Source organism: Myxocyprinus asiaticus, chromosome 20 (assembly GCF_019703515.2).
Source record: "Myxocyprinus asiaticus isolate MX2 ecotype Aquarium Trade chromosome 20, UBuf_Myxa_2, whole genome shotgun sequence".
NCBI classification, from domain to species: Eukaryota; Metazoa; Chordata; class Actinopteri; order Cypriniformes; family Catostomidae; genus Myxocyprinus; species Myxocyprinus asiaticus.
In genome coordinates, this window is record NC_059363.1 from 2,628,342 (window position 1) to 2,652,682 (window position 24,341).

General features: G+C 37.0%; 2 protein-coding genes across 2 annotated transcripts; one reads left to right on the forward strand and one right to left on the reverse strand.

Moving 5' to 3' along the window:
* The first annotated feature begins 2,825 nt into the window (after positions 1–2,825).
* LOC127410735 (beta-soluble NSF attachment protein-like) lies at positions 2,826–12,202 on the forward strand. Its single transcript, XM_051645942.1, has 11 exons — positions 2,826–3,047; positions 3,399–3,478; positions 3,799–3,915; positions 4,213–4,259; positions 4,474–4,551; positions 4,686–4,741; positions 8,134–8,218; positions 9,516–9,620; positions 9,744–9,812; positions 9,946–9,996; positions 10,947–12,202. The coding sequence occupies exons 1-11, from the start codon at positions 2,950–2,952 to the stop codon at positions 11,046–11,048; spliced, it is 888 nt and encodes a 295-aa protein (XP_051501902.1). The 5' UTR covers positions 2,826–2,949; the 3' UTR covers positions 11,049–12,202.
* Positions 12,203–13,908: 1,706 nt separating this feature from the next.
* On the reverse strand, positions 13,909–18,928 carry LOC127410772 (kelch-like protein 10). Its single transcript, XM_051645985.1, has 8 exons — positions 18,783–18,928; positions 17,800–18,292; positions 16,611–17,027; positions 15,933–16,130; positions 15,523–15,672; positions 14,878–14,994; positions 14,371–14,462; positions 13,909–14,083 (listed from the first exon to the last, which is right to left on the reverse strand). The coding sequence occupies exons 1-8, from the start codon at positions 18,926–18,928 to the stop codon at positions 13,909–13,911; spliced, it is 1,788 nt and encodes a 595-aa protein (XP_051501945.1).
* Between the last annotated feature and the right edge of the window lie 5,413 nt (positions 18,929–24,341).

Below are 24,341 nucleotides of genomic sequence, written 5' to 3' on the forward strand. Positions count from 1 at the left end.
CTTTCATCTCCTGATGAATTTCTAAAAACTGGAAAGCAAAATTGTAACTTGAAAAAATAATAATAATAATAATAATAAAACAGACAGTATAGATCAACATTGGCACTTAATAAAAACAATATAGACCTGCACTTTGACTGACAGTTGTACAAGTTTAACTTTATAATCAGGTCTTAACTAGCCAGATATAGTGAACATTTCTTCCTATATAACATATATCTAGTTCATCTGATTTGTATTATATTAATCACCTGGCATACACAGACTAACATTAATCTGAGGTAACTATGCTAGAATGAACCAAAATAATATACTAAAATCTAAAAAAAAAATCGAATCTATCTTTTGTCAAATATTTTAAATTGCTTCTTACATAACAACCATCATTTGCGTTTTTACGAGTAAATATGAATGTCATATATCTAATAAAATAAAGATATTTGAATAGATCTTTTTTTTTCTTTTTTTTTAAATGCTTTATTGATTCAATGCCACAAGAACAAGAGTTATTACATATCCACATAATCAAATTAACATTAGCTGCCAGAGAGAGAGAAAAAAAAAAAATAAAGGAAGAAAATTACATAAATTTCAATGCTTTCAGAGCATTACATGTTTTCAGTGCTTTTTTTGTTTTTTGTTTGTTCCAAGAGATTTACATATAATTTAAAGTCATTTATAAAATGTGCAAAATTTGGTTTACATTGAGCCCACTTCTTTTTATGTATATGGAATTTTCCTAACAAAATAAACAAATGTATAATATGTTGTTCTTTACAATTCAAATTTTCTTTTTCTGTATAAAAAAGTACATCAAATATACACATTTCTATCATACACTCCATTTTTCTGTTAATATAAAATTCCAAATCCTTCCAAAATAATCTTGAGTAAAGACAATGAAAAAAAAAGATGCAAAATAGTTTCTTTTTCTTGACCACAAAAATCACAGGAATACGAAATATTGAGCTTAAATCTTTCCAAAACATGCTTAGCAGGATAAATTCTATGAAGTATTTTGTAAGACACTTCCTTAACTTTGTTATTGACACAAAACTTATTTGGCAGTTTCCATGCTTTAACCCAAGAGATATTACAGAATAAAGAAGACCAAAAAAATCTTGCTGCCGGTAAGGACACAGAACAAAGAGCATTCCTTATAATCTTATTGCTACACTGTTGTTTTAAAACATCAATATTTTCAATGAAAATGTTTCCACAAACATTAACCATGCTGATTTCTTCTGAGTTACGGTTTTTCAAAAGTAACATCACACTCTTTGGAACTGCGTCAAAAACAGTAGCAAATTCTCTTGGTTTAACTGGTCATTGAAATTTCTGAAGAAATTCAGTATATGACAACAGGTACCCATGGGAATTAACTAACTGTCTTACTAAAAGAATACCTTCCTTGAACCAAGTATGATAGAATAAAGATTTGTTTTTAAATAATATGTCCTTGTTATTCCATGTGAAAAATTGTGCTTATGCACCAATTTCCATGCTAACAGGGCTTGTCTGTGAAAACCGGCCAATTTAAGATCTTTTTGACTTTCGTCACTGTTTACTTCCTCTGTCAGTGACGTCAGACACGCCTTCAAGTTTGGCGCCTAAACGATGTCACTTCCGGTCATGTGATGCGCCGCTTTTCAGTAAAAATTTCCATCTTTAGTTTATTTATTTATTTATTTATTTTTTATACTGTCATTTGAAATGTATTACTTTTCTTTAAGCAGCTACAGTTAAATGATACTTAAAAAGTGACGTTATTGTGAATAATAATAATTAAAAAAAAGATTTATAATTTATGCCAGGGGTACAATTAAAAATTAAAGCTACAGTGAATTAAAACGAAGTGCGTCATGGGTCTCTTTTGCTTTTTGATTTCTAATACCGTCCAAAGAAGAGCCATTTTGCTTAACCTCATTCAAAAACAAATAAATAAATAAATAAATAAAATAAAAATGTGGCATAACTTTAGCCCATTTTTTTCCCCACATGAATGTGATATTTTCCAAGTAAGATAAAAAGTTGTACAAGAATAATAATAATAATAATAATAATAATAATAATAATAATAATAATAATAATAATACTCTCACAATCAGTGGTATCTTGTACAAAAAAATAATAAAATAAAAATAATAATATGACATCATACAATTAAATTTGCATCAAAGTCCCAAAGGTCCTAGAAAGAAGACATCTGTCCAAAATATTCTTGTGTATTCACACTACTATAACCTATCCTATTACTGATTCTTTAGTAACTCCATATTCCCACGAACATTCAACATCCAAATTAAATCATTAATGCATTGGTTTTAAAATAAAAAAAGCGGAATATGCTGGCGTATGCTACAGAAATACGTCTTAATTTATTAATTTATGTAATCATATTTTTACGGTTAAATTTATTATACTTTAATCAGTTATTTATATTATATTTATTTTTTCCTGTATTTATTCTACTGTGTTTACTAACCTTATTTTTTTTATTTATACTTTTATTTATTTTTCCCGCATTTATTTGTTTATTTCCGTATTTAATTATTAATAAATATATAAATAAATAAGTACCATAGTAAATAAATATATCCATTAATTTTCCTCCTTTATTTATTTATTTAATAATTTATTACATGAATTTATTTTTTTACTTATCTATTTCTATATTTATTACAGTATTTATCATTTAATTATTTTATTTTATTTTATTTTATTTATTTATTTTATTTTGAGGGGTGGTGGCTTTAGTTGCAGTACATCTTTGAACCAAACGGTGTCGCAGTTTCTCCCTCAAGGACGCGCAGCATCATCAGCATCACCCGACAGCAGGAGGACTCGAGCATCCTTCATGATTCTGCATTAGAGTCGCGCTCTCTATCAACAAACCACGGGCCTTCACCGATCTAACAGCGGCTCTACGCGCATATCACACTTTAAATCATGGATAATTCTGGCAAAGAGAAGGAAGCCATGCAGCTGATGGCAGAGGCGGATAAAAAAGTCAAATCATCTGGTTCGTTTCTCGGAGGGATGTTCGGGTGAGACAGAACCGCTGCCATTGCAATGATGATGGTCACGACCTGACATTCAAACACATTCAGTGCCTAACAGAATTGTGCTATTTTGGTCTCCCTGTAAGCTATTCTGTGTGCGTAGGCTTATTTTACAGTAGTTTCTTTAAAGACAAAATAATATAAGTGCGTCTATCCATGCGTTTCTCAGTATAATGATGTCCAATGTCAAATATGTCCATGTTGCGACATATTAAAAATGCAGTAGAATTTCTCTATTCTATACAGCTGTCATTGCCTCATCATTACATTTCTAATGCTTGTGACATCGATTTTGAGCTTGTGTTCAAATTTAATAAAATGTCAATATTTTTACAGGGGTAACCATAAAGTAGAGGATGCGTGTGAAATTTATGCCAGAGCTGCCAACATGTTCAAGATGGCCAAGAATTGGAGTGGTATGAATGACAGTCATTTCACATTATATAAGGTGCATTATTGCAGTTACTGCAGAGGAAGACTGTGGGGGAGTTTTGTGGGACTGTGGAATATTTTCTGCCGCCTTTAGAATTCAAGCATAACTTAAATTTAATTCTACTTAGCTAGTACACACATTCTGCTGCTATTAACATTTTACATGCATTAGTATTTCAGTTTGAACTCTGCCAAGTAGGTCCAAAGCCATTCTTCGATTTGTTATTATGGTTTGAAGTTTTGTAAATGTAGCACCAGCTTAGCTGTCAGTAATCCGATGATGAATGTGTTTGTGTTGGTGTAGCTGCAGGAAATGCATTCTGCCAAGCTGCGAGACTTCATATGCAGATGCAGAACAAACTGGACTCTGCAACCAGCTTCGTCGATGCAGGAAATGCTTACAAGAAGGCAGATCCTCATGGTGAGAGTGCTTCATGCAATAAATCAAACCTTAATCATTACAAAACAAACAATGAAAGCGATGGCAATGTTCTAGTTTCAATTAACAAGCTGATTTCCCAAGAGTTGTCACAGTTCTGCACATTCACACTAGAGTGTAATGTCTTCATAAGAGAAAGATTATTTTGTTGTTGCTTGATCGATTAATTGATTGTTTGTTTGTTTATTGCAATAGGAAAATAATGTGCAAGTGCTTGTTTCCAAATAATTTCAATGACTTCTAATATTTTGATCTCTTCTGTTTGAATGCATCACACAGAGGCTATCAACTGTTTAAACGCAGCTATCGATATTTATACAGACATGGTAAGACAAACTCACATGAAAGAGTTCAGGAATATAAACCCTTTCTTGTTATTTTTTATTGATTTATTTATTTTGAATGTGTAATAGATATTGTGATATATCATTGCACAGACAGTAATTGTACACCTATACGGTTGTGCACTGTTTGTTCACTTGATTGTGCATGTGAATATTGCATAACATTTAATCTCTTATTTGTTTGTTTGATTGGCAGGGAAGATTCACAATTGCCGCAAAGCATCACATGACTATTGCAGAGATCTATGAATCTGAGCTAGTGGATATTGAAAAGGTGCAGTTTACCGTTGAACGTCTAATGAATCTTGTAGACATTGTAAACTAAAGATTTGCACTTTATATCATTAGTGTGTAATTTCTCTCATTAATGCCACTCTAACCGGCCTGACCAATCTGATGTTGTTTTAGGCGATTGCCCATTTTGAGCAGGCCGCAGATTATTACAAAGGCGAGGAGTCAAACAGGTTTGTATTTTACAGCCTTTATGATCTACACTGTAAAAACAAATCTCAACCAATTTAATTTGTATCTGTAATTTTAGATTTTAGTGTGATAAAATTACTTACTAACCTTCTAAGTAAAGTTGTAACCAATTTTACAACTTCGTTGCCCTGACAATGTAATGTCAACAAACCCTAAAACCAAAAAACTTTACAGCTCAAATAATACATGTGTTTTAACAGAAGAATTTCTGTAAGTGCTTTTATAAAATAATAAACTTCACATTTCTGCCTTGAAACCCTCCAAAAATTGGCCCCATTGACTTCCATTGTAAGTGCCTCACTGTAACCTTGTGTAAAAGAACTGGGTTCTTGGGGTGAGAAAGGAGGAATCGGGGACAGTGAACTTCAAGTCAAACGGTATATTTATTTACTAATCAGAACAAAAACACTCTCTCGCCACACTCTCATGCCACACAGGCTCAGCGGGTGTGTGTGCGGGTCTTTCTCCTCTCTACTGACATCTGGCTTGCTTTTAACTCCATCTACACTCTCACTGCAATGACAAACAGCTGTTAGAGACAGTCTTTGACAGGTGATGATCCTTACCGTTCTTATCTCCCAATCTCGCTCTGGGCCGTAGCTAGTGGGGTGAAAGGTGGTAATGATTCTAGGGGCCCAAAGGTACAGAGGGCCCCACAACAAATTCTAAACTGTTTTTTTAATAGGAAAGGGGCCCAGATTACCTTGCTATGGCCCTGACACTACCACATACCCCCACTGCCCGACTCAGGCCAGGGAGCCATCAATTCTTTCGAAGGGGACCTCGATCAAAGGGAGCGGGTGCAATGGCGCTCTTGGTATGGCCGGCAGATTCACCAGCTGATTTTCACGGCATACCGCACACCACCTGCAAACATCCCCGTGAATGCCCGGCCAATAGAAATGGGCCATTAGACGGTTTAGTGTTTTTTCTCATCCTAAGTAACCCTCCATCGGATTATGATGAGCCATCTGGAATAACATTTCCCGACGTCTTTTCGGTATTAACAACTGGGTTGTATCCTCTTTTGTCTGAGCATCCTGCATCACTCGATAAAACCAATCATTTATAATAGAGAAATATGGATATGAGAATGCGATGTCTGGCTGAAGACGCTGACCATCAATCACTTTCACTTGGTCGAAAGCATGCCTAAGGGACTCATCTCATGTCCGCTCCATAGAGAAATCCCCGTTGGAGAATCCTCTAAGGATTGGGGAAGTCGAGACTTCCCCCTCCCTTACGTCATCCTGATGCGGAGCTGATGTAGACGGCCCTGGCTCTGCCTCCCCAGCCAGTGCATCACAAATCCGACACCGAGACGCTGTGTTACAGGACTCATCTGCACAAATTTCCCTTAATAAAGTTGTAAACACTGGCCAATTTGTACCCAGGATTAGCGGATGGGTGAGATAGGGACTAACCGCCACCTCGACACTATGCTTTTGCCCAGGGAATTGAATCATAACGGTCACTACTGGATAATTGTGGATATCCCCATGCACACATCTTACCTTCACCTTGTGACTCACACCCAAAGCCTCGTCTTGAACCAGGCATTGATGTAAACTGGAAATACCCAGGCTCCCCGCTGTGCCAGCAAACCGGCCCAGACTCCACGCCAACACCTGCGGTGGATCTGTCGATCTGTGAGTGAGAGTGGAGAGGGGCAGGGAGAGGGACAGGATGAACCGGCAGGCTGTGCAGACTCCTCAGCCAGGGAGCCGGTTTCGGAGGGGGAAATCCCTGTCTCCAGGGAGGAAGGATTGGATGGGAGGAAACAGAAAGGGTAGAAGGAGGGGGCAGAGGGAGAGAGAGAGATTAAGAGGGGGGCTTGCCGGACCCCAGAAAGGCCACCAAATGGTCCTCCGCCAGCTGGACGGCATCATCCAGCGATGCCAGGCGATGGCACTGGACCCACTCCGCAGTTCTCCTCGGCAAATGGGCGGTGAGTTGCTCCAGTACCATCAGATCCCATCACTCCCCCGATGTCACGACCCTCCTGGGCCAGGACCCACTTCCGGCAGGCACCGCGGAGCAGTTGAGCATACACAAATTGGTGGCTGACCTCCTCCAGCCTCAGAGAATATAATCGCTGGCATTGTTTTTCCAGTGTACACCCGACCCGCTGAAGGATGGTCTTCTTCTGGTCCTCATAGGCCAAGCGAGTTTCTGCTGGAAGCTGATCAGCTGTGAGTTGTGACTCCCCGGAGAGCAGCGGCAGCAAATGAAGCACCAGTGAGACTATCGGCCAGCCGGAGGTGGTAGCCACTTGTTCAAATAGCCCGATGAATGCCTCTGGCTCTTCCTGGGGACCCATCTTCATCAGCTGGAGATGAGACATGGTCGCTGCCTCCCGGTCCGCAGCTGAAGATCGATCCTGGGCCACCAAGCTCCGCCATGCCCGCCGGTCCTCCGCTTGGGCCAGAAGGAGTTCCTGGAATTGCTGTCCTGAGCCAGGAGGGCTTGGTGGTGAGTTTCCTGAATCTCCGCAAGGGCACGGATGACTTCACCCAATGGGGACGACTCCATGGCGACATTCTTCCTCCTTTTTCCCGGGTTTCGGCACCAGTGTAAAAGAATCGGTTTCTTGGGGTGAGAAATGAGGAATCTGGAACGGTGAACTTCAACTCAAATGGTATGTTTATTTACTAATCAGAACGAAAACATTCTATCACCACACTCTCATGCCACACAGGTGCAGCGGGTGTGTGTGCGGGTCTTTCTCCTCTCTACTGACATCTGGCTTGCTTTTAACTCCATCTACACTCTCACTGCAATGACAAACAGCTTTTAGAGACAATCATTGACAGGTGATGATCCTTACCATTCTTATCTCCCAATCTCGCTCTCCATTCACAAGCCAGCTCTCGACCACACCCCCACTACCACACCTTAATTTTTGCTTTTTTTAAAGAAAAGGAGGGACGAGTTGAAATTATTTTTTGTGGTAATCAACATTATGCCACAAATGCTATCGATTGAGCTTAACTTGTATTGAGCCCGGAATATTCCTTTTAGTAAATTTAAAGTTGTAGCCTAGTTACAGCTTGCATTGATGCTGCATGTTCATTGCACTTTTTCAACCATGTTGAATTTGAAAAAGTCAAGTTGAAACTCTGAAAACTCGTAACTTGGAGTGGAAAGGTCAGAAATTAATGTGACACTTTGAATGGATGGAAACAAAGATGTTATTGCATAATGATGAAACCATCAATATAATGAATTTTCATATCATAATCTGTTATGTCAGAATACCATTAAATATTGATAATTAGCATAAACTTCCTTTGTACTCCTTGGTATTCATCTTGTTGGTTGTAAAAAAGCTCTTTTGTAAATGCTTATTTATATTAGTGAATCTTTCTTTCAGCTCTGCCAATAAGTGTCTGCTGAAAGTCGGCTCTTACAGCGCTCAGCTCGAGCTGTATCCCAAAGCCATTGAGATCTTTGAGCAGGTAAGCGGGACTGTTTTAGGTCCATTCTATACCTATATTTAAGAGGTGGAAGCATTTCTGATGCAAATGTATTACACTTTATAATATAGAAATATTACAGGTTGTTTAATAAACTGTAAAAGCATAAATTAGCAGAATATTTGGAGGAAATTTAGTGAGAAGAGAAAGAAGAGTGAAATGTCTGTAGAATTTGAGAGGTAGGCTAGATGTGGGTTAAAAGTTTAACCCTAGAAGGAGCAATTAATTTTAATAGCACCTTTTCAGAACAATTAAATCACTATATTGCATTTTATTGTCAAATATATTACTATAATGTGGGTGGAAATACAATGCAGTGGTGCAACAGAGAATAACAGATACCTCACCACAATATACACAATACACAGTATTCACAATACACAATTGCCCAAATTAAGTGTACTAATCTGCTAGCAATCTATCAGATTGCGTTTGCACTTCGTGGGTGAATTGCAGGTTATTTACTAAGAATACTTTCGCAAATACGTTGGACACACCCTCTAAAAGAGGGCTTTTGCGTGTGGTAATTGTACCAAATGTAACCATGTCGCTCACTTACGGCTCTCACTGAAAACCATTTTATTTTGAAACAATAATAAATAAATAAATAAATAAATAAATAATGCCATTTTTTAGGCTTATATTTATTATATGATTGAAATGAGATCATCATAAAATCCCTGCTATTTAGCAATAAGTTGTAAGAGCAGTTGATCAGAAACCCATGTATGATACTCATCTCTTGAAACTTTTCAGAATGATAGCAGAGCGGATGATAAAATTGCTTGAATTAAAAAAATCATGCACAGCACTAATCAGATTAATACCTGCTTTTCAGTCGTGTTAATTTGCTCTCACTGTTACCATTTCTGAAATGACTTTCTGTCATGATATATCACTTTGCAGGTGCAATTCAATCCATTTGCATTGACAGCGCTCTTTATTTTGTGCATGTTGGAAGCATCACTTAAACTGCATGTACTAATTAAGGTAAACCCCAAAAAATTACGGAGACATGCTATTTTGCACATCTGAAAGATGCAATCCTCAGAGGATTTTGGTGCGATCAAGTGTGCATGTGTTTTTATATACACAAACCAAACTTTTACTAGCTAAATCATGGCCAATGTACATAAAAATACAAAAAACAGCACCAGCGCTTTACAAATCAGAACCAATTTGCAAAAGTGTTTGCTTATTGCATTTCGGTAACAAACATGTACTGTCAAATAAAAGCAAAGTCATGAACACAGTTGTTAAATGTTCTCAACCCATTCAGGTCGCAACCAGTACAATGGATAACCCTCTCCTGAAATACAACGCTAAAGAGTATTTCTGGAAAGCAGCTCTGTGTCACTTCATTGTGGATGAACTGAACGCAAAGGTGAAACGTTTTTTTTTTTTTTTTTACTCGCATGCAGTTGATCGTAGCTGTTAATTTCAAATGTTTTGATCCTTATAGTTTCACTTTTGTAACATCACAAAATGCATGTTTGTTTTCTTTCAGCTTGCCATTGAAAAGTATGAAGGGATGTTTCCGGCATTCTCTGACTCAAGAGAATGTAAGCTTTTGAAAGTAAGTACAACTGATTTAGATTTGAAAACTATGTTGTGTTGGCTATCAGCAATTGTAAATATGAATACAAATGTGAATGCATACTATGTATCGTTTGTAGTTTTTGCTCTGATTGCTATTTTTCTCTGTACAGAAACTTCTGGAAGCTCATGAGGAGCAGAACTGTGAGGCGTTCACTGAGGCCGTACGTTTGGAAACTTTGTAAATGTGCAGTGACAGTGGATGGTCATACTATAGGGGAGACTGGGGCTAGTTGTCACAAGTGAAAGTTGTCACAAGGGTTATATCTCAGTCATTATAAGGTTTTGAGTCCAAAGTCAAATAACATAAATGTTTGTTTTCTCTTGCACTGGTGTTGTATGTTTTTTTCAAACTCCTAGTACAAAACCGTTTTAAAAAAGGATATTGTTTTGTGAATTTGGTCCTCCAAATTAAAAGTTCAGTATCATATTTTTTTGGTCAGCCAAATCGAGCACAACAGTCAGGTTTCAGAAGTAAAAATCCCATTTATGATTTCCATAAGCAAATTTATTTTTCACTTAAACTAAAAACTAAACTCAGAGGTTGTTAATCGATGGTATATGCTTCTGTTGAAGCCATCAGTCTGCATTATTTCAACTTTATTTGAATCATGTATAATAGTGGAATTCTTGGTGAAGAACTACACTACCCATGATCCTGAGGGGGAAACAATCCACCAATCAGAGAACCGCAACAAACAAAGTGCACCAAAAGAGCTCTGCAGCGACTGTTGCAATATTTATTTTGTAATAATATAAACATATATTGCTCCTATACTTGTAATCAACAACATAAAATACAAGTGTTTTTATTTTTCCATAGTTTTTAATTCGATTACGTAATTCGCAGTGCTTAATGGGATTGTAGTTCATTCACTCATTAAAGATGTAAATGAATTACGAATTGTCTCTAAACAAAAATTCACTTTCAGAGAAATATTCACGGGTGTACAAAATGTGTGACAACTAACCCCGGTCTCCTCTGCATACACAATCACACAATCACTGTAGAAAGGTTAAGAAAGTAACCAACTTAATCACATGCAGATCATATATTTTACTTAGGAGTTCATTTTGATATTACATCACTAAATGATGTGTTTACCTGATCCAGGTGAAGGAGTTTGATTCGATCTCCCGTCTCGACCAATGGCAGACCACGATGCTGCTGCGTATCAAGAAAACCATCCAGGGTGATGGAGGTGACCTGAAGTGATGTGTCCAAGACAAATATTGTGGCATCATATCCAGTTTCATTTCTTACTGTACTGTATGTATATGTGTGACAATCTGATTGAACATTTCTGTAGTGCTATAGCTCAAAAACTAGCCCAGACTCCAGTCTGTTGAGGTATTTAAAGAGGCTACTTGTATTGCGAAAGACTGGCGTTTGAAAAACCAGAAGTGTATATACAATATTAATATTGTTCAATTCACTCCTGGAAGGTCTGTACAATGGCATTTCTCTATCCCTTTACTTCACCGTGAAGAAATCTTTACAGATAACCCTTCTATGTTCCTGTATGTGGCGTGCATGATCCCGTAGAGCTGTTATCTTTCTAATGTTCACTTACATGTTGTCACTGGCACTGTCATGCATGATAAATGTTTAAAGTGTGTTTATGTGGTGTAAAATATCAAGAGTTTGTGTGTGCACTTTATTTCAAAACTTAAAAGACTCAATTAAATGTCTGTTTAGATTGAAAACACATTGCCTTTGCTTATTTTCATCATTTTTGCGCCATATGTCTCAAAAATAGAGCCGATGCTGTCTTTGTCGATACAGAAGTGTACATTTTATCCACATTTTTGCATTAGTGGTTACAGTAAATGAAGCGTACATGTTTCATAATCTGCAGAATAGAGTCTTTTGTTCACTAAAGTTGATGAAATGCTCAATTTAAGTGAAAAGACTCATTTCACAGTGTGATTTGGTAATCTGATCAAATTGCAGAAAACATGACGAAAATAATGTGGTGAACATGCATCTATCAGTTTTGATTGTTGATTTCTTTTCATGTTATTTGTACGTTTATGTTTAGTTAGTTGTTGTTTTGAACATCCAACATTTATTATGTTTACTTCTTTGGTTCACTTTGTGTTTTGTTATTTGAAGTTCTATACAGTGTTGGATAATTTGGTGGAGAACAATTAGTTTTACACTTTATGTCAGTAATTAAATGATTATGTTGATTGAACTGATACATCAAACCATAAAACACGTTGTTATTACGGTCAGGGAATAAAAAGTATATATATTAAAAAAACTATGTAAAATAGATGCCAAATCGGATTGAGACATTTTAATAAATGTTCCATCTATATTCAGAGATAGATAATAATAAATCATGATCCACACCATGTCTGAAATTTCTGGTTTCAGTGCTTTGCTTTACCTGTACTGTATATTCATATGCATACGCACACATGGAAACTTTGAATATTATTTGCTGCTGTATCCATCTCTCTAGACTGAGTTATGAAAAGCAAGGTTCTTTATGGAAGTAAAATAGGTTGCAAAAAAAGTTTCACATTGACTTTAAAGAGCTCTAAAAATGCTTTGTTGATTTATGTAAATTTAAACCATCAGGTTATAACTGTTATTCTTAAAGTTGAGTTTTCTTTAATGTGTTTGTGTAAGGACAATACTTTTTATTTCTGTGAAAGCAATGAAATACTAAAGCAATAAGTGACAAAAAAAATATATATATTTATTTATCACACATTATACATTTGCACATATACAGTGAAATTCTTTTTTTCACATATCCCAGCTAAGCTGGGGTCAGAGTGCAGGGTCAGCCATGATACAGCACCCCTGGAGCAGATAGGGTCAAGGGCCTTGCTCAAGGGCCCAACAGTGGCAGCTTGGCAGTGCTGGGGCTTGAACCCCCAATCTGCTGATCAGTAACTCAGAGCCTTAACCGCTGAGCCCCCAAGAGGTTCTTTACAAAGTGGTAAAATCACCATATGGTTTTGCTCTTATATAACAGCGCAGCGGCAACAGCAACATGTAAAGTAAACTTATTAAACAGTTTTATTTATTATTTCATCTCTGTTGCAAACACAATATTAAGTGTTCATTAACTTTTATGCACAATTAAGTCTACTTTGGAGGCATTGTGTTGCACATGTATCCATATCTCTGAATTTAAGAACAGCTTCATGATTTAGTCACCATGAAAAGTTGTAAGATATAATCACAACTTGGACTGAGCTAAGAATAATATTTATACAATTCATTACAGAGCATTAAAATGAGTGATTCGATATTACAGGTTTTAGTACAATCCTTATATTTAGAAGTGATTAATTGATGCAGCACCAAAGTGACCTTGAAAACGACAATACCCACATGTAGATAATGCATGCATATCCACTTACATAATACACATACATTATTCTTTTTTTAAATATTTAAACTTTAAAGCAATTCTTATAAGGCCATTTAAGTGTTACGATCTATGAGTCAAACACAACTTGCAGTCCTATTGAAGAAACCAAGAATCATCCATTGTCTTAGTCAATTGTCAAGAACTGTTTACTCAGTTAACAAGAATTTCGATATGTTAATGTTCCATTTTTGCACTGTCATTTAGAAAATTTGATCCAAAGAGTCTTACAAGTTTACTTATTACAAGCTCAGTCCTCCTGGAACAACCTGAAAATCAATGCATGGATCACCTCTTGGGTTTGAGCCTACAGCGTTTTGATGATCAATACTGATTTTTAGCAAGTACCCCTAAATGGGGCAGTGGTGGCTCAGCGGTTAAGTCTCTGGGTTACTGATCAGCAGATTGGGGGTTCAAGCCCCAGCACCACCAAGATGCCACTGTTGGGCCCTTGAGCAAGGCCCTTGACCCTATCTGCTCCAGGGGTGCTGTATCATGGCTGACCCTGCACTCTGACCCCAGCCTAGCTGGGATATGTGAAAAAGAAGAATTTCACTGTATATGTGCAAATGTGTGATAAATAAAGAAAATTATTAAAAATGGAAATTGAAAGTTTGGGATACAACAAAATGCATTTATTCATGTTTGACGTCACAGGGTATTTTGATGTTTCTTGAGGATGCTTCAGGGTCCATTCGGTGGCGACACAGTCAGACTTCTGCTGGAAGTAGATCTTTCATGATCAGACTCGTCTTCTTCTGAGTCTCGATTGGCTGTATACTGTGTGGCATCAGGTAACCCTGACAGTAAACAGCAGCTCAGAGCACTGCGGAAAATAGCCATGTCACAGACTTCATACCTGTGTGGAAAAAGGAGACAGTTTAGGATAAAAAATAAATTTTAATTTCTGTGAAAGCAATGAAATATTAAAGAAATAAGTCACATTGCAAAGCAATAAAATTACTGTACAAGAGACTGTAGTGCTTTTATAAAACAATCAATGGCAACAGTAATATGTAAAGTTTATTTATTGTTAAAATAATATGAAGTGTTCATTTACTTTTATGCCCAATTATGTCTAATTTGGAGACATTATTACACACAGTGTCAACTGATCTGTGAGATAAAAGTGTTTGTGTATGTTACCATTCATCTGTCTTCTCGTCGTAACACTCCACATTAGAGCTGGTGCAGAATCCATTAAACCCACCAATAGTAAACATCAGATCATCCACCACCTGCATTACACAGAATCAAATAATAGTTGAACAGTTTCAGCTGGACTCTTTATCTTTACATGAATAAATCTCTGCACAAGTGGAGCAATTTCAGCAGATGATGGCTGCAAATGTTCCAATGTTCTCCAAAAATCTAAAGAAAAATGCAATCTAGACTTGTTCACTGCATTGGGCAATGTTTATTCTTTGCTGGCAAAATTATTTTCATCAAGACTTTTTCTGAAGTGTAATGTAGTGTAGCCCTACCATCTTCTCACATTATGTGTACTGTTTTTTAAAAGGTTTTAGGAAATAATCCAAGTACACATTGTTACAGGTTACAAAGTCTGTCAATATGTGACCATGTGGATTTGTTTAAATCATTATTGTTATTTTGTAATTACAGCAGATTGCTCAATACATGTCCATGTCTCACCTCAATGCCAAAGTTGCTCCGTGGGTTATTCATAGATTCTACATCATGCCAGCTGTCCATCAGAGGGTTGTAGGCCTCGGCACTCCGTAAACGATTGGTACCATCAAATCCACCAACCTTAACAAAAATATAGCTTTTTCACATATTGCTACAGTATGTGCATGCTTTTATCTTCATGCACAATCTGTAGTATGTTTCACCGACAAACCTTGACATTTTCTTTCATATTTGCATGCAAGTATTTTCACATTTCTGTATTCAGTGTTGGGAAGTTACTAACTAAAAGCAGCGACGCTACTAACTTAATATTTATTTTTAAGGCTATATTTAGTATTAATTCATATGTCCAATGTAATATTGCCAGCCTGCTATTAAATGCATTACTTTCAGATTGTATTATTTAATTCTGCAATCAGAAATCTTAATATTTTATTAAAATAAAACGTTTTTTTTTTTTTTTTTTAAATCTTTAGTGTAGATAGATACTTTTTGTAAGTAGCTTTTAGTGTAGCTATTTTATTTTTATTTATTTTTACAGAGTAGCTTCACTGCAGTGTAACTACGGTAAGTTATGAGTAGCTTGTAGCTTGGGAAGTTACGGTTTCAAAGTAGCTTCCCCGACACTAGCATGTATATAATACTCACAGCATAAACTAGACTTCCATAAGCAATGACACCAACACCGCTGCGCCGGCTGCTCATGGGTGCGATGTGAGTCCACTGCTTTGTTTCAGGGTTAAAGCTCTCAGCTGAGGAGAGACACTGTAACCCATTAAAACCACCACAGATGTACACCTGACAAACACACACAAATGCAATTTACAAATACAATATACTTGACACTTCAAAATGCTATTAAGCCCATAAAATCACTCAAAAATATTCAGAGAGATTTGTTTTATCTTTAGTTTTTCATTTGTATTGTTTACGTTCAGCTTTTGGGTGATTTAAACATTACAACACTAGCAGAAAGTAATTTGTGATGTTTGCTAACACTCTGAACATATTACATTTAAAACTGCATGTATTCGTCAGTAATTGGTGAGTGTTCTCGCCTTGCCCTGCAGTGTGGTGGCGCTAGCGTCGCTCCTCTCTTCATTCATTGACGCTATTAGTGTCCACTGGTTAGCATTTGGATCGTAGCGTTCTGCTGTTTTTAGACGTGTGTATCCATCAAAACCACCGATGGCATAAATGTACCCATCCAGAACCACAACACTAACATAACATCGTCGTTCGTACATCGGAGCCACCTAGAACACATCATCAGAAGTTATTTTATTGAGTAATACACATCTCAACAGACCATTTCACTATTTCTTTCTCCAACACACTTCAAAAAGTGCCATGGCATTCCCATCCATCATAGTATTATTTGAAGTACATTTTAAATACCATGGTATAAATATAGCAATCAAGCAGTATTATACTATATACCATAGTATCTGATGCCATCACTGATTCATGGTACCTTTATTTGTTTTTGTAAGAGTCATGCCATGGCAAACCTTGCGAGCAACCTACATAGAAAGTGTTTTTGGCCATCAGGTCTGCTTGAACGTTCAGTTGCACTTATGATGCCCATAAACACTTGGCTTTGAAATACACCCCAACGCCCAAATTTTAATACATACTTTGTCCAAAGTCTCAATAATAGTTGGTAGTAAAATCAAACATGTTGAAATGCAAGAATTCAAGGTAGGCCTAATATCTGTAAGATCAAGGGTACTCACCTCAAGCCATGTTCGAGTAATGGGGTTGAATTTCCTCATGCTGTTGAAATAATTCACGCTGTCAAAGCCGCCAACACAGTAGACAAACCCATCCAGGAATGCTGCACCGTGATAGGCTCTGGCACTCTCATCCTCTCGAGTCACACTGACCCAACGGTCTGCCCTCACATCATAGGCCTCAATCCAGTTGGTGGGACTGCCTCCACTCCACCCTCCGATGGCCAATAGGATTGTAGAGGGCAGACGTGGGCGTGTCAGTTGATTTCTGAGGCCTGAGTCGGATTCCTCCATGTTGAGTTCAAACATGGCCTTCATTGCATTGACGATAACAGATGTGCACGCCACATTCTCCATCACCAATGGATTGCTCTTTACATTGTTCATGAAGTAGTCTGGTGTCATCAACCCCAATCGAACCTGAAGCACAGTGACGAAAGAGTTGACAAAAGCATACATTTATAGACAGTTCTCAATTTCTTCCTTCACAAAAGATTTTCAAGGTAGTTTTCGACACTGAAAAATGTATTACAATTAAAACGTGGTAAACTGACATCAGTCACCACTGTCATGAAAAATAGAAATGATTCTAGAAACTTCTTAAGGCCAAAGTATAGGTTACTATGTTTTTCCGTGTGCCAGTGCCTTTCGCACACAGTGTGCATGACGCAAATTTTGTAGTCGTCAAATGTAATAGTTTTTCTTGACAAGCACACAGTCCACCATAGTGCGTATGCATCGAACACGTCCGTTTGGGCTCACGGTCAAAAGAGTATACTTTGAATGGCTGAGCGCTCGACTGTGCACGAGATGTGGCGGCACGTGAAAAACGAAGTGTACCCTAGCCTTTCCACTGCTTGAAGGAGATTCATGATGAAAAATGATTTTTTTTATTTTCTGTCAAAAATATGAATGACACTTGTGCAAAACTCGCTGGCATGATGCTAGGGTGTTGTGGGTGGCTGTTGCATATTTTATAGTCCGCTATATGGTTCAACAGGCAAAAATCATCAGTTAGCTTGCTTAGAAAAGCAAAAGCACAACTCTCCTCAACAAACCACCCAACTTCAGGCACCACTGAACCGAAGTCTAATACTGAGGGTGAGTTTGTTCAAATCCAAACCCTAAGTATGAGCAATAACAATTTTCGAAACATTGTAATTTTACTGTAACTTTAACTTTTTATCCTTACCTTTGGCAGAAGCACAGCAATGTGTTTTTTCCTCTCTTCAGGTGAGTGATCAATCCAGCGGAGGATGGCTTCAAAAACCATGTCCTCTCGTTTAACATTCAGCTCATCTTGACCAATCAGCTGCTCAAGATGTTCCGCTGAGAGTTCCAGGAACTCCTTGGATACTTGCACAACATCCTCAAAATGCTGTAGGATGTAGAGCTTTGCTTTACCCTGGAGCTTTGAGCAGGAGCGGAAATGCTCTGTAAACATGCGGATGCCGATGCAGTTTTCAGGGCATAACTTTACCTCCAGGAACTCACAGCAGGCATCTATTAGACTCGATATTAAAAACTGATCAGCCGCCATCAAGAGCTCAGTCACATTCTCTTCAGAAATGTGGACAGATCTTGTGTAAGCATATTGAATAATTAGAGACATGGTGTCTGGAGAAATTCCTGGAATATCATAAGAATGTTCTGCCGTGTTGGCCCACTGGGTGGAGAAAAGCATCCTGTGGAACCAATTTAAAGATTAAATACAGATATTACTGGTGATGAGACAAACAAATTTCACAGAATGTTCATTTAATGCATATAGATGTCGAGAAATATTACTAGGTAGTATTTAAAGTCTGATCCTCTACTATGAATACTGTACCAAAAATAATAATGGGGAAAATGTGTGTAATATATATATATATATATATATATATATATACATGTGTGTGTGTGTGTGTGTGTGTGTGTGTGTGTGTGAGGTTGCTAGTTGATGCACATTGATGAAAGTTAATTTACCTTTATTTTATGACATTAATCTTCTAATATTGGGTGATAGATATTTAAGCAACCGACAATCAAGAAAGTAATTTTTAAAAATTAAATAGGAAGATAAGATTTCCCAAATAGCAAATCTTAGTCGTAATTATAATAATCCACTACACACAAAGTGTCCTACATGCCCTGATTCATGTATGCAGCTGTAATTTAAGTGTTCATCCTCACCTAAAATAAGGGCTGCAGCCGCACAGGATGATCTTGTGCACTTTAAACTCTGTTCCATTAACCCTGATGATCAGGTCAGTGTGCTCGCCCTGTAAACGCGCTTCATCAAACGTGATAAAGGCCGTGGCACTTATCTTACGCTCCATGTTCTCAGCTGTCTGTCTATAAACTGATCCAAATTGCTCAAATGAAACTCTGATCAAAGTAATCTCACTTTTAGTGAAGTCTTTGAGGAGACCCACTGCTCAGTAGAGTTCTAGAATCTCATTGTGACATCATAATCGTAGAGCTTAGAATACATTCTCTGATCAGCTTGTGTCTTGGAATTCTTATAATTATAACATTCTTATAAGGTGTTATTTTAACTTAAATAAGATTTGGTTCCTGTTGCATCTACATCATCAAATACATTTGACCATACCATTATCTTTCATTTCATTAAAAAAGGCCAATAAAATAGTGTAAAAAAAAAAAAAAAAAAAAAAATTTCAAAGGGCAAAGCAGGGAAATAATTATGTGTTTAAAATGATATTTATTATGCATTTTAATTATTTATTTATTTATGGTTTATTTGATAGGGACAGATACAATATACATAGATAAACTGAAAACAGCTATCCAATGCAAGTATCATAGTGTTTATAGCTAATGCTAATTTGCAACACCCATCCCTAGAAGGACTTTTATGAGACTACAGTAAACAGTTAAAACAGTAAAATCAATAGAAAATAAACTGACTACAGCAAGATACCATTAAGCTAAATAAGAACTAAATATGATAAAATACAAAAAGGCACACATTTAAAGAAGTTATGTTTAAAAACTAGTCATGAGTACAGGTTTGTTGCTGAATTAACCAGGATTTGGTTGCTCTCTTAAAAGTGGTGAAGTATGCAGCAAATTTCAAATGATCAGGTAGCAAGTTCCAGTGCTTTGCTCCTTTCACAGAAAAAGCTGTCTGAGCAAAATATGTTTTACAGAATGGATCTTTACTGCTCTGGTGGATCTACTACAACTCTGGGGGGGCAATACCACATAAACCTTTGAACACAAGCTTTACATAATGAAAATCAATAAAGTTTACTAGACTTAAAATCATATATTTATTTAAAATATGGCAATGATGGTACCTTATTTGCTTTTTGTCCAATATTTTCAAGGCTTGATTATAAAGACACTCTTTGGATTTAATTGTAGACTGGTTGGCCTAAGACCAGATAGTCAGACCATACGACAGATGTGAGAATATCATTGAGTTTAGAAACAACAAGGCGCATTCAAATGTCAGGCAATTTCTTATCATCTAAAATGGACCCAGAATAGTTCCTTGGGGGATTCCCATTTCAATTTTGTGGGGAACTGACTTAATGTTATTAATCACAACACACTGTTCACAATTCTTTAAATATGAGTCAAACCATGATAGTGACTGCTTTGACAAATTGAACATTGAGAGTTTTGAAATTAAGATGTTGTGATTTACGGTATCAAACGCCTTTTTTAAATTCAGGAACACTGTGCCTACTACATGTCCTTTATCAAGTGACTGTTTAATGTTCTCTAATAGTAAACAAGTAGCTAATTCTGTAGAATGGTTATGTCTGAAACTGAACTATAGAAGGGGCAAATAATGGTTTGTCTCCAAATAATGTAGCAGTTGTTCTGAGACAACATTCTCCAGCACTTTAGACAGGACTGGAAGAAGACTAATCAGTCTATAGTTGTTAATCTCTTCTACATTCCTGGATTTTAAAATAGGCCTTAACAAGGCACTTTTCCATCCATCTGGGAATTGCCCAGTTTTGATGGAAACACTGAACCAAGGGGTAAGGGGCTGAACCAGAATGCTACCAATTTTTTAAGCAATGCAGAATCTAGATTATATATACAGTATATACAGTACTGTGCAAAAGTTTTAGGCGCTTAAGATGCTTCACAAAAACATTTGTCTTAAAATGGTTATTTATATTTCCAGCTTTAGTGTGTAAATAGGAAATATACATTTTAGACTCCCAAACATTACTTATGCAAATAGAATAGAATAGAATAGAAGAACAGGGTGCTCTGCAAGAGATGGCATTGCCCCCACAGAGCCTCCCACTGAACATCGTGTCAGTCTGAGATTACATAAAGAGACAGAAGCAATTGAGACAGCCGAAATAGATAGAAGAACTGTGGAGAATTCTCCAAGAAGCTTTAAACATCCTATCTGCCAACAACCAAGAAAAACTGTGTCCAGGTGTATCTAGGAGAATTGGGGCTGTTTTAAAGGCAAAGGTGGTCACACCGAATATTGATTTAGCTTTTTTATGTTTACTGGACTTTGTATGACATTAAGTGATAAATGAAAACTATTTATGTCATTATTTTTGAAGACATCCTCACTATGCAACATTTTTCACAAGTGCCTCAAACTTTTGCACAGTACTGTATATATATATATATATATATATATATATATATATATATATATATATATATATATATATATATCCTTAGAGAAAGTGATATTTAAATCATTCATAGCTTTTGACACAACTGATTGGTCAGCTTCCCTGATCTCAAATTAGTTGACACTATCTTCATCAGAGGCTTTAGCATTCTTGTTAGTATTAATTTGGGAAAAGTTTGAGGCAAGATTTGTACCAGAATAAATGAAGAAATCGTTAAATTTGTTAGCAACGTTTACAGGGTCAGAGATAGTGTCATCCCCAACTTTAAGTTCATATTTATTAATGACATTAACTTTCGGCTTTATTAGGCTATTTAGTTGTTTCCAGATTATATGTCCACTTCCTTTAGCCTCAGATAAAACCTACACACTCTTACGGCGAAATCGTCAAGATACATATGACTTTTCTAAATTGGGCAACTTCGTATGATATCGTGCATGAAAATCACGCTTACTTCTTCATCAGACATCCGGGCATTTGCACGTGATGAAATCATATAAATTCATAGAAACAAACTTGTACGAAATCATACGAAATAGCCAACTCGTAAAATACTGTATGTATGAAATTTCATGAGACTGGGTTTGATAAAACTTGAATGTAATAGCTTGCTTTTGAGATGCGCAGTTCCTTAACTACCTGATTCCTCAGCCCTTTGAATGATTGCAAGTCTGTGTCATTTCGAGTTTTGAGGAAGGTCTTTAGGGCATAATCTCTTCGCTTCATTAACTGACGTACAGTATCACTTAGCCACGAGAGCTGCGTTTTTCTCTGTGACTTTATGTGTTGTTTGATAAACTTGTCAACAATACGACTAGATTTACTTGCTTGTTTTGATTATTGGGGGTTACCTCCCCCCATCCCCCCTGGAAACTCGCACCGCATGCTGGCATTCTTGATGTCGTTTCTGGCTGTTATGTACATACATTGTTCGCTTCTTGGCATATATAGGCCTTTGCTCATTTGTCGTTAAGAAGTTAACTAAGTGATTTTTGACAGAAAGTGGGAAATTAACTAACTTGATGAAAGACACTGCAAGCACGGAGCCCAACCAATCGTGCAATAATTTCCTATACACATGTGTGACAAGGAGGAGGGTGGGGCCGGGCAAAAGTGGCCTAATTTACCTGAATTCACTTGAGCTCATTAAAATCTGGGTGATGAAATTGAAAAACACACTTGTTCAAAAGTTTTATCACCCCATGACACAGTGGAATTCACCAATGTGGTTTTACTGTTTTTCAGTGTACATCATCAACAAACTGCAAAAGATTTCAACTAAGCAGTGAATTCTGAAAGGTTCTGCAAATGTACAGTTATACTGAAGAATGAGGTATGTGAATAGAAAGCCAGTAAATGTGTGAATGAATTTATATAAATTATTTTATACCACGGGTCTGCTGAATGCTTGATTCTGATTGGTTGACGGATGTTCTAAGGTGTGCAATTACTTTCTAGTAAACACACGGCTATGAAGTAGTTCCAGGTTTTGGCCACATAACGGTTCCATATCACTTTGCCAAATTATTTCAGTTATTTCAAAGAGCCGTACAGGCTACCAGAGGCACAAAAACCATATATGCAAGGTATGCAATGCATAGGGCACTATGTAAAGGGTGGCGCCAGCGGCTCACTAAAGGTGGCACAATCAGCCTCCTTGACCCCTCCCATACACATACGCACACAAATATGCAAACACTCACACACATCCACATCCACAACGCACACACACACACACACAGAGACTGGAGTCGTAACCAACAGACAAAGCCTTGATGTAAAATGCATCCCCGCAACTTGATCAATGCAAAATTTTCATATTTTCTGAAATTACTTTTAATATCTGTAAAAAGCAGACACACATGGACACACACACATACTGTATGCACACACATACTCACGAGCTAAGACACATCAAAGGACCTCTGCGACTTAATAAAACAGTTGTGTAGCAACGGGAAAGCTATATACAAGAATTTCTGCTGAGAAATATACTTAAACTTACATCTTGGCATTCTGAAGTGATGTAACTGCTGACGAGAGCCACAACAAACATTCATTCCAAACGCAATCTCTCTGTTGTTTTTTCTTTCTTTCTCTCTCGCACACACACACACACACACACACACATACACACACACACACACAGCAGTGCAAGCGCCTCCGTTGTTAGTTCAAAGTGACGTTTTCAAACTAGCAATGAAGGCTCGGGCTGTATCAGAGCAAGATGCTGAATCCATGGTGGAAGAAAGTAGTTCCACTCACAAGACTGTTTTAGGGACAGAAATCAGAAAATGTCTTGAGATAAAAATCTGAACTATATCTTAAGGTGTGGTAACCGTGGTATAAGCGAATAATTGACTCCGGCCCGTTGAATTATTGAAAATAATGCACACCCGAGGTGAACTCCGCTGCGCGTCGTGACCGCATTACCACCTCGGGGTGTGCATTATTTTTCAATAATTCAACGGTCCGTCGTTAATTATTACAACACAAAAGTGACAGCTGCAGAAATGATTTAAAACACACTAAAACAACACTGAGAGTGATGGCGGTCATGAAGACAGGAACTTTTCCAAATTTAGAGAGAAGGCAGATACAAATTTTAATTTTCATATCATGACTTGTAGACTTATAATGTCTCTCATCAATCATAAGGGAGGTCTCTATTTCTGTCTACAGTCAGACTACAATTTGACTAGAATTGAGTCAGATAGGCCAAAAAAAAAAAAAAAAATTAATTAAAAAAATAAGATTGTTCTTCTCCTGTGTGAACAAAGCCTGAGAGATGCCCTTCTCATTGCAGATTCATAGTACTCAAGTTGACTTTGATTTATTGGCTAGAGGGTACTGTTTGTTGAGGTTTTGTTTTCCATTTATGGTCATTAGTTCCTGTTCTGTTGTTTAATATGCTTTTATGTGTTGCAATGTGTAACTAAGCTCTATCTTTCTTGGGTGATTCATAAAACACTAAACATTGTTTTTACACTCCTCTCTGTATCTGCGGTTCACATGTGAATCAGACTGCTAGTAAACCAGTCCAACCAGTTTATGACAAAGTGAAAGTCATTCAGCATGCTCCATTTTGTGAAAGGAAGTACGGAAA

What these genes read in the sequence shown, in the direction of transcription:
- LOC127410735 (XM_051645942.1), top strand. Translation starts at nt 2,950, where the DNA reads ATGGATAATTCTGGCAAAGAGAAGGAAGCCATGCAGCTGATGGCAGAG. An exon ending in CCATTGAGATCTTTGAGCAG is followed by an intron (nt 8,219 to 9,515) that starts GTAAGCGGGACT and finishes CAACCCATTCAG; the next exon opens with GTCGCAACCAGTACAATGGA. An exon ending in TGGATGAACTGAACGCAAAG is followed by an intron (nt 9,621 to 9,743) that starts GTGAAACGTTTT and finishes GTTTTCTTTCAG; the next exon opens with CTTGCCATTGAAAAGTATGA.
- LOC127410772 (XM_051645985.1), bottom strand. Translation starts at nt 18,928, where the DNA reads ATGGAGCGTAAGATAAGTGCCACGGCCTTTATCACGTTTGATGAAGCG. An exon ending in TTGCTGTGCTTCTGCCAAAG is followed by an intron (nt 17,028 to 17,799) that starts GTAAGGATAAAA and finishes ACTGTGCTTCAG; the next exon opens with GTTCGATTGGGGTTGATGAC. An exon ending in TTACTCGAACATGGCTTGAG is followed by an intron (nt 16,131 to 16,610) that starts GTGAGTACCCTT and finishes GATGTGTTCTAG; the next exon opens with GTGGCTCCGATGTACGAACG.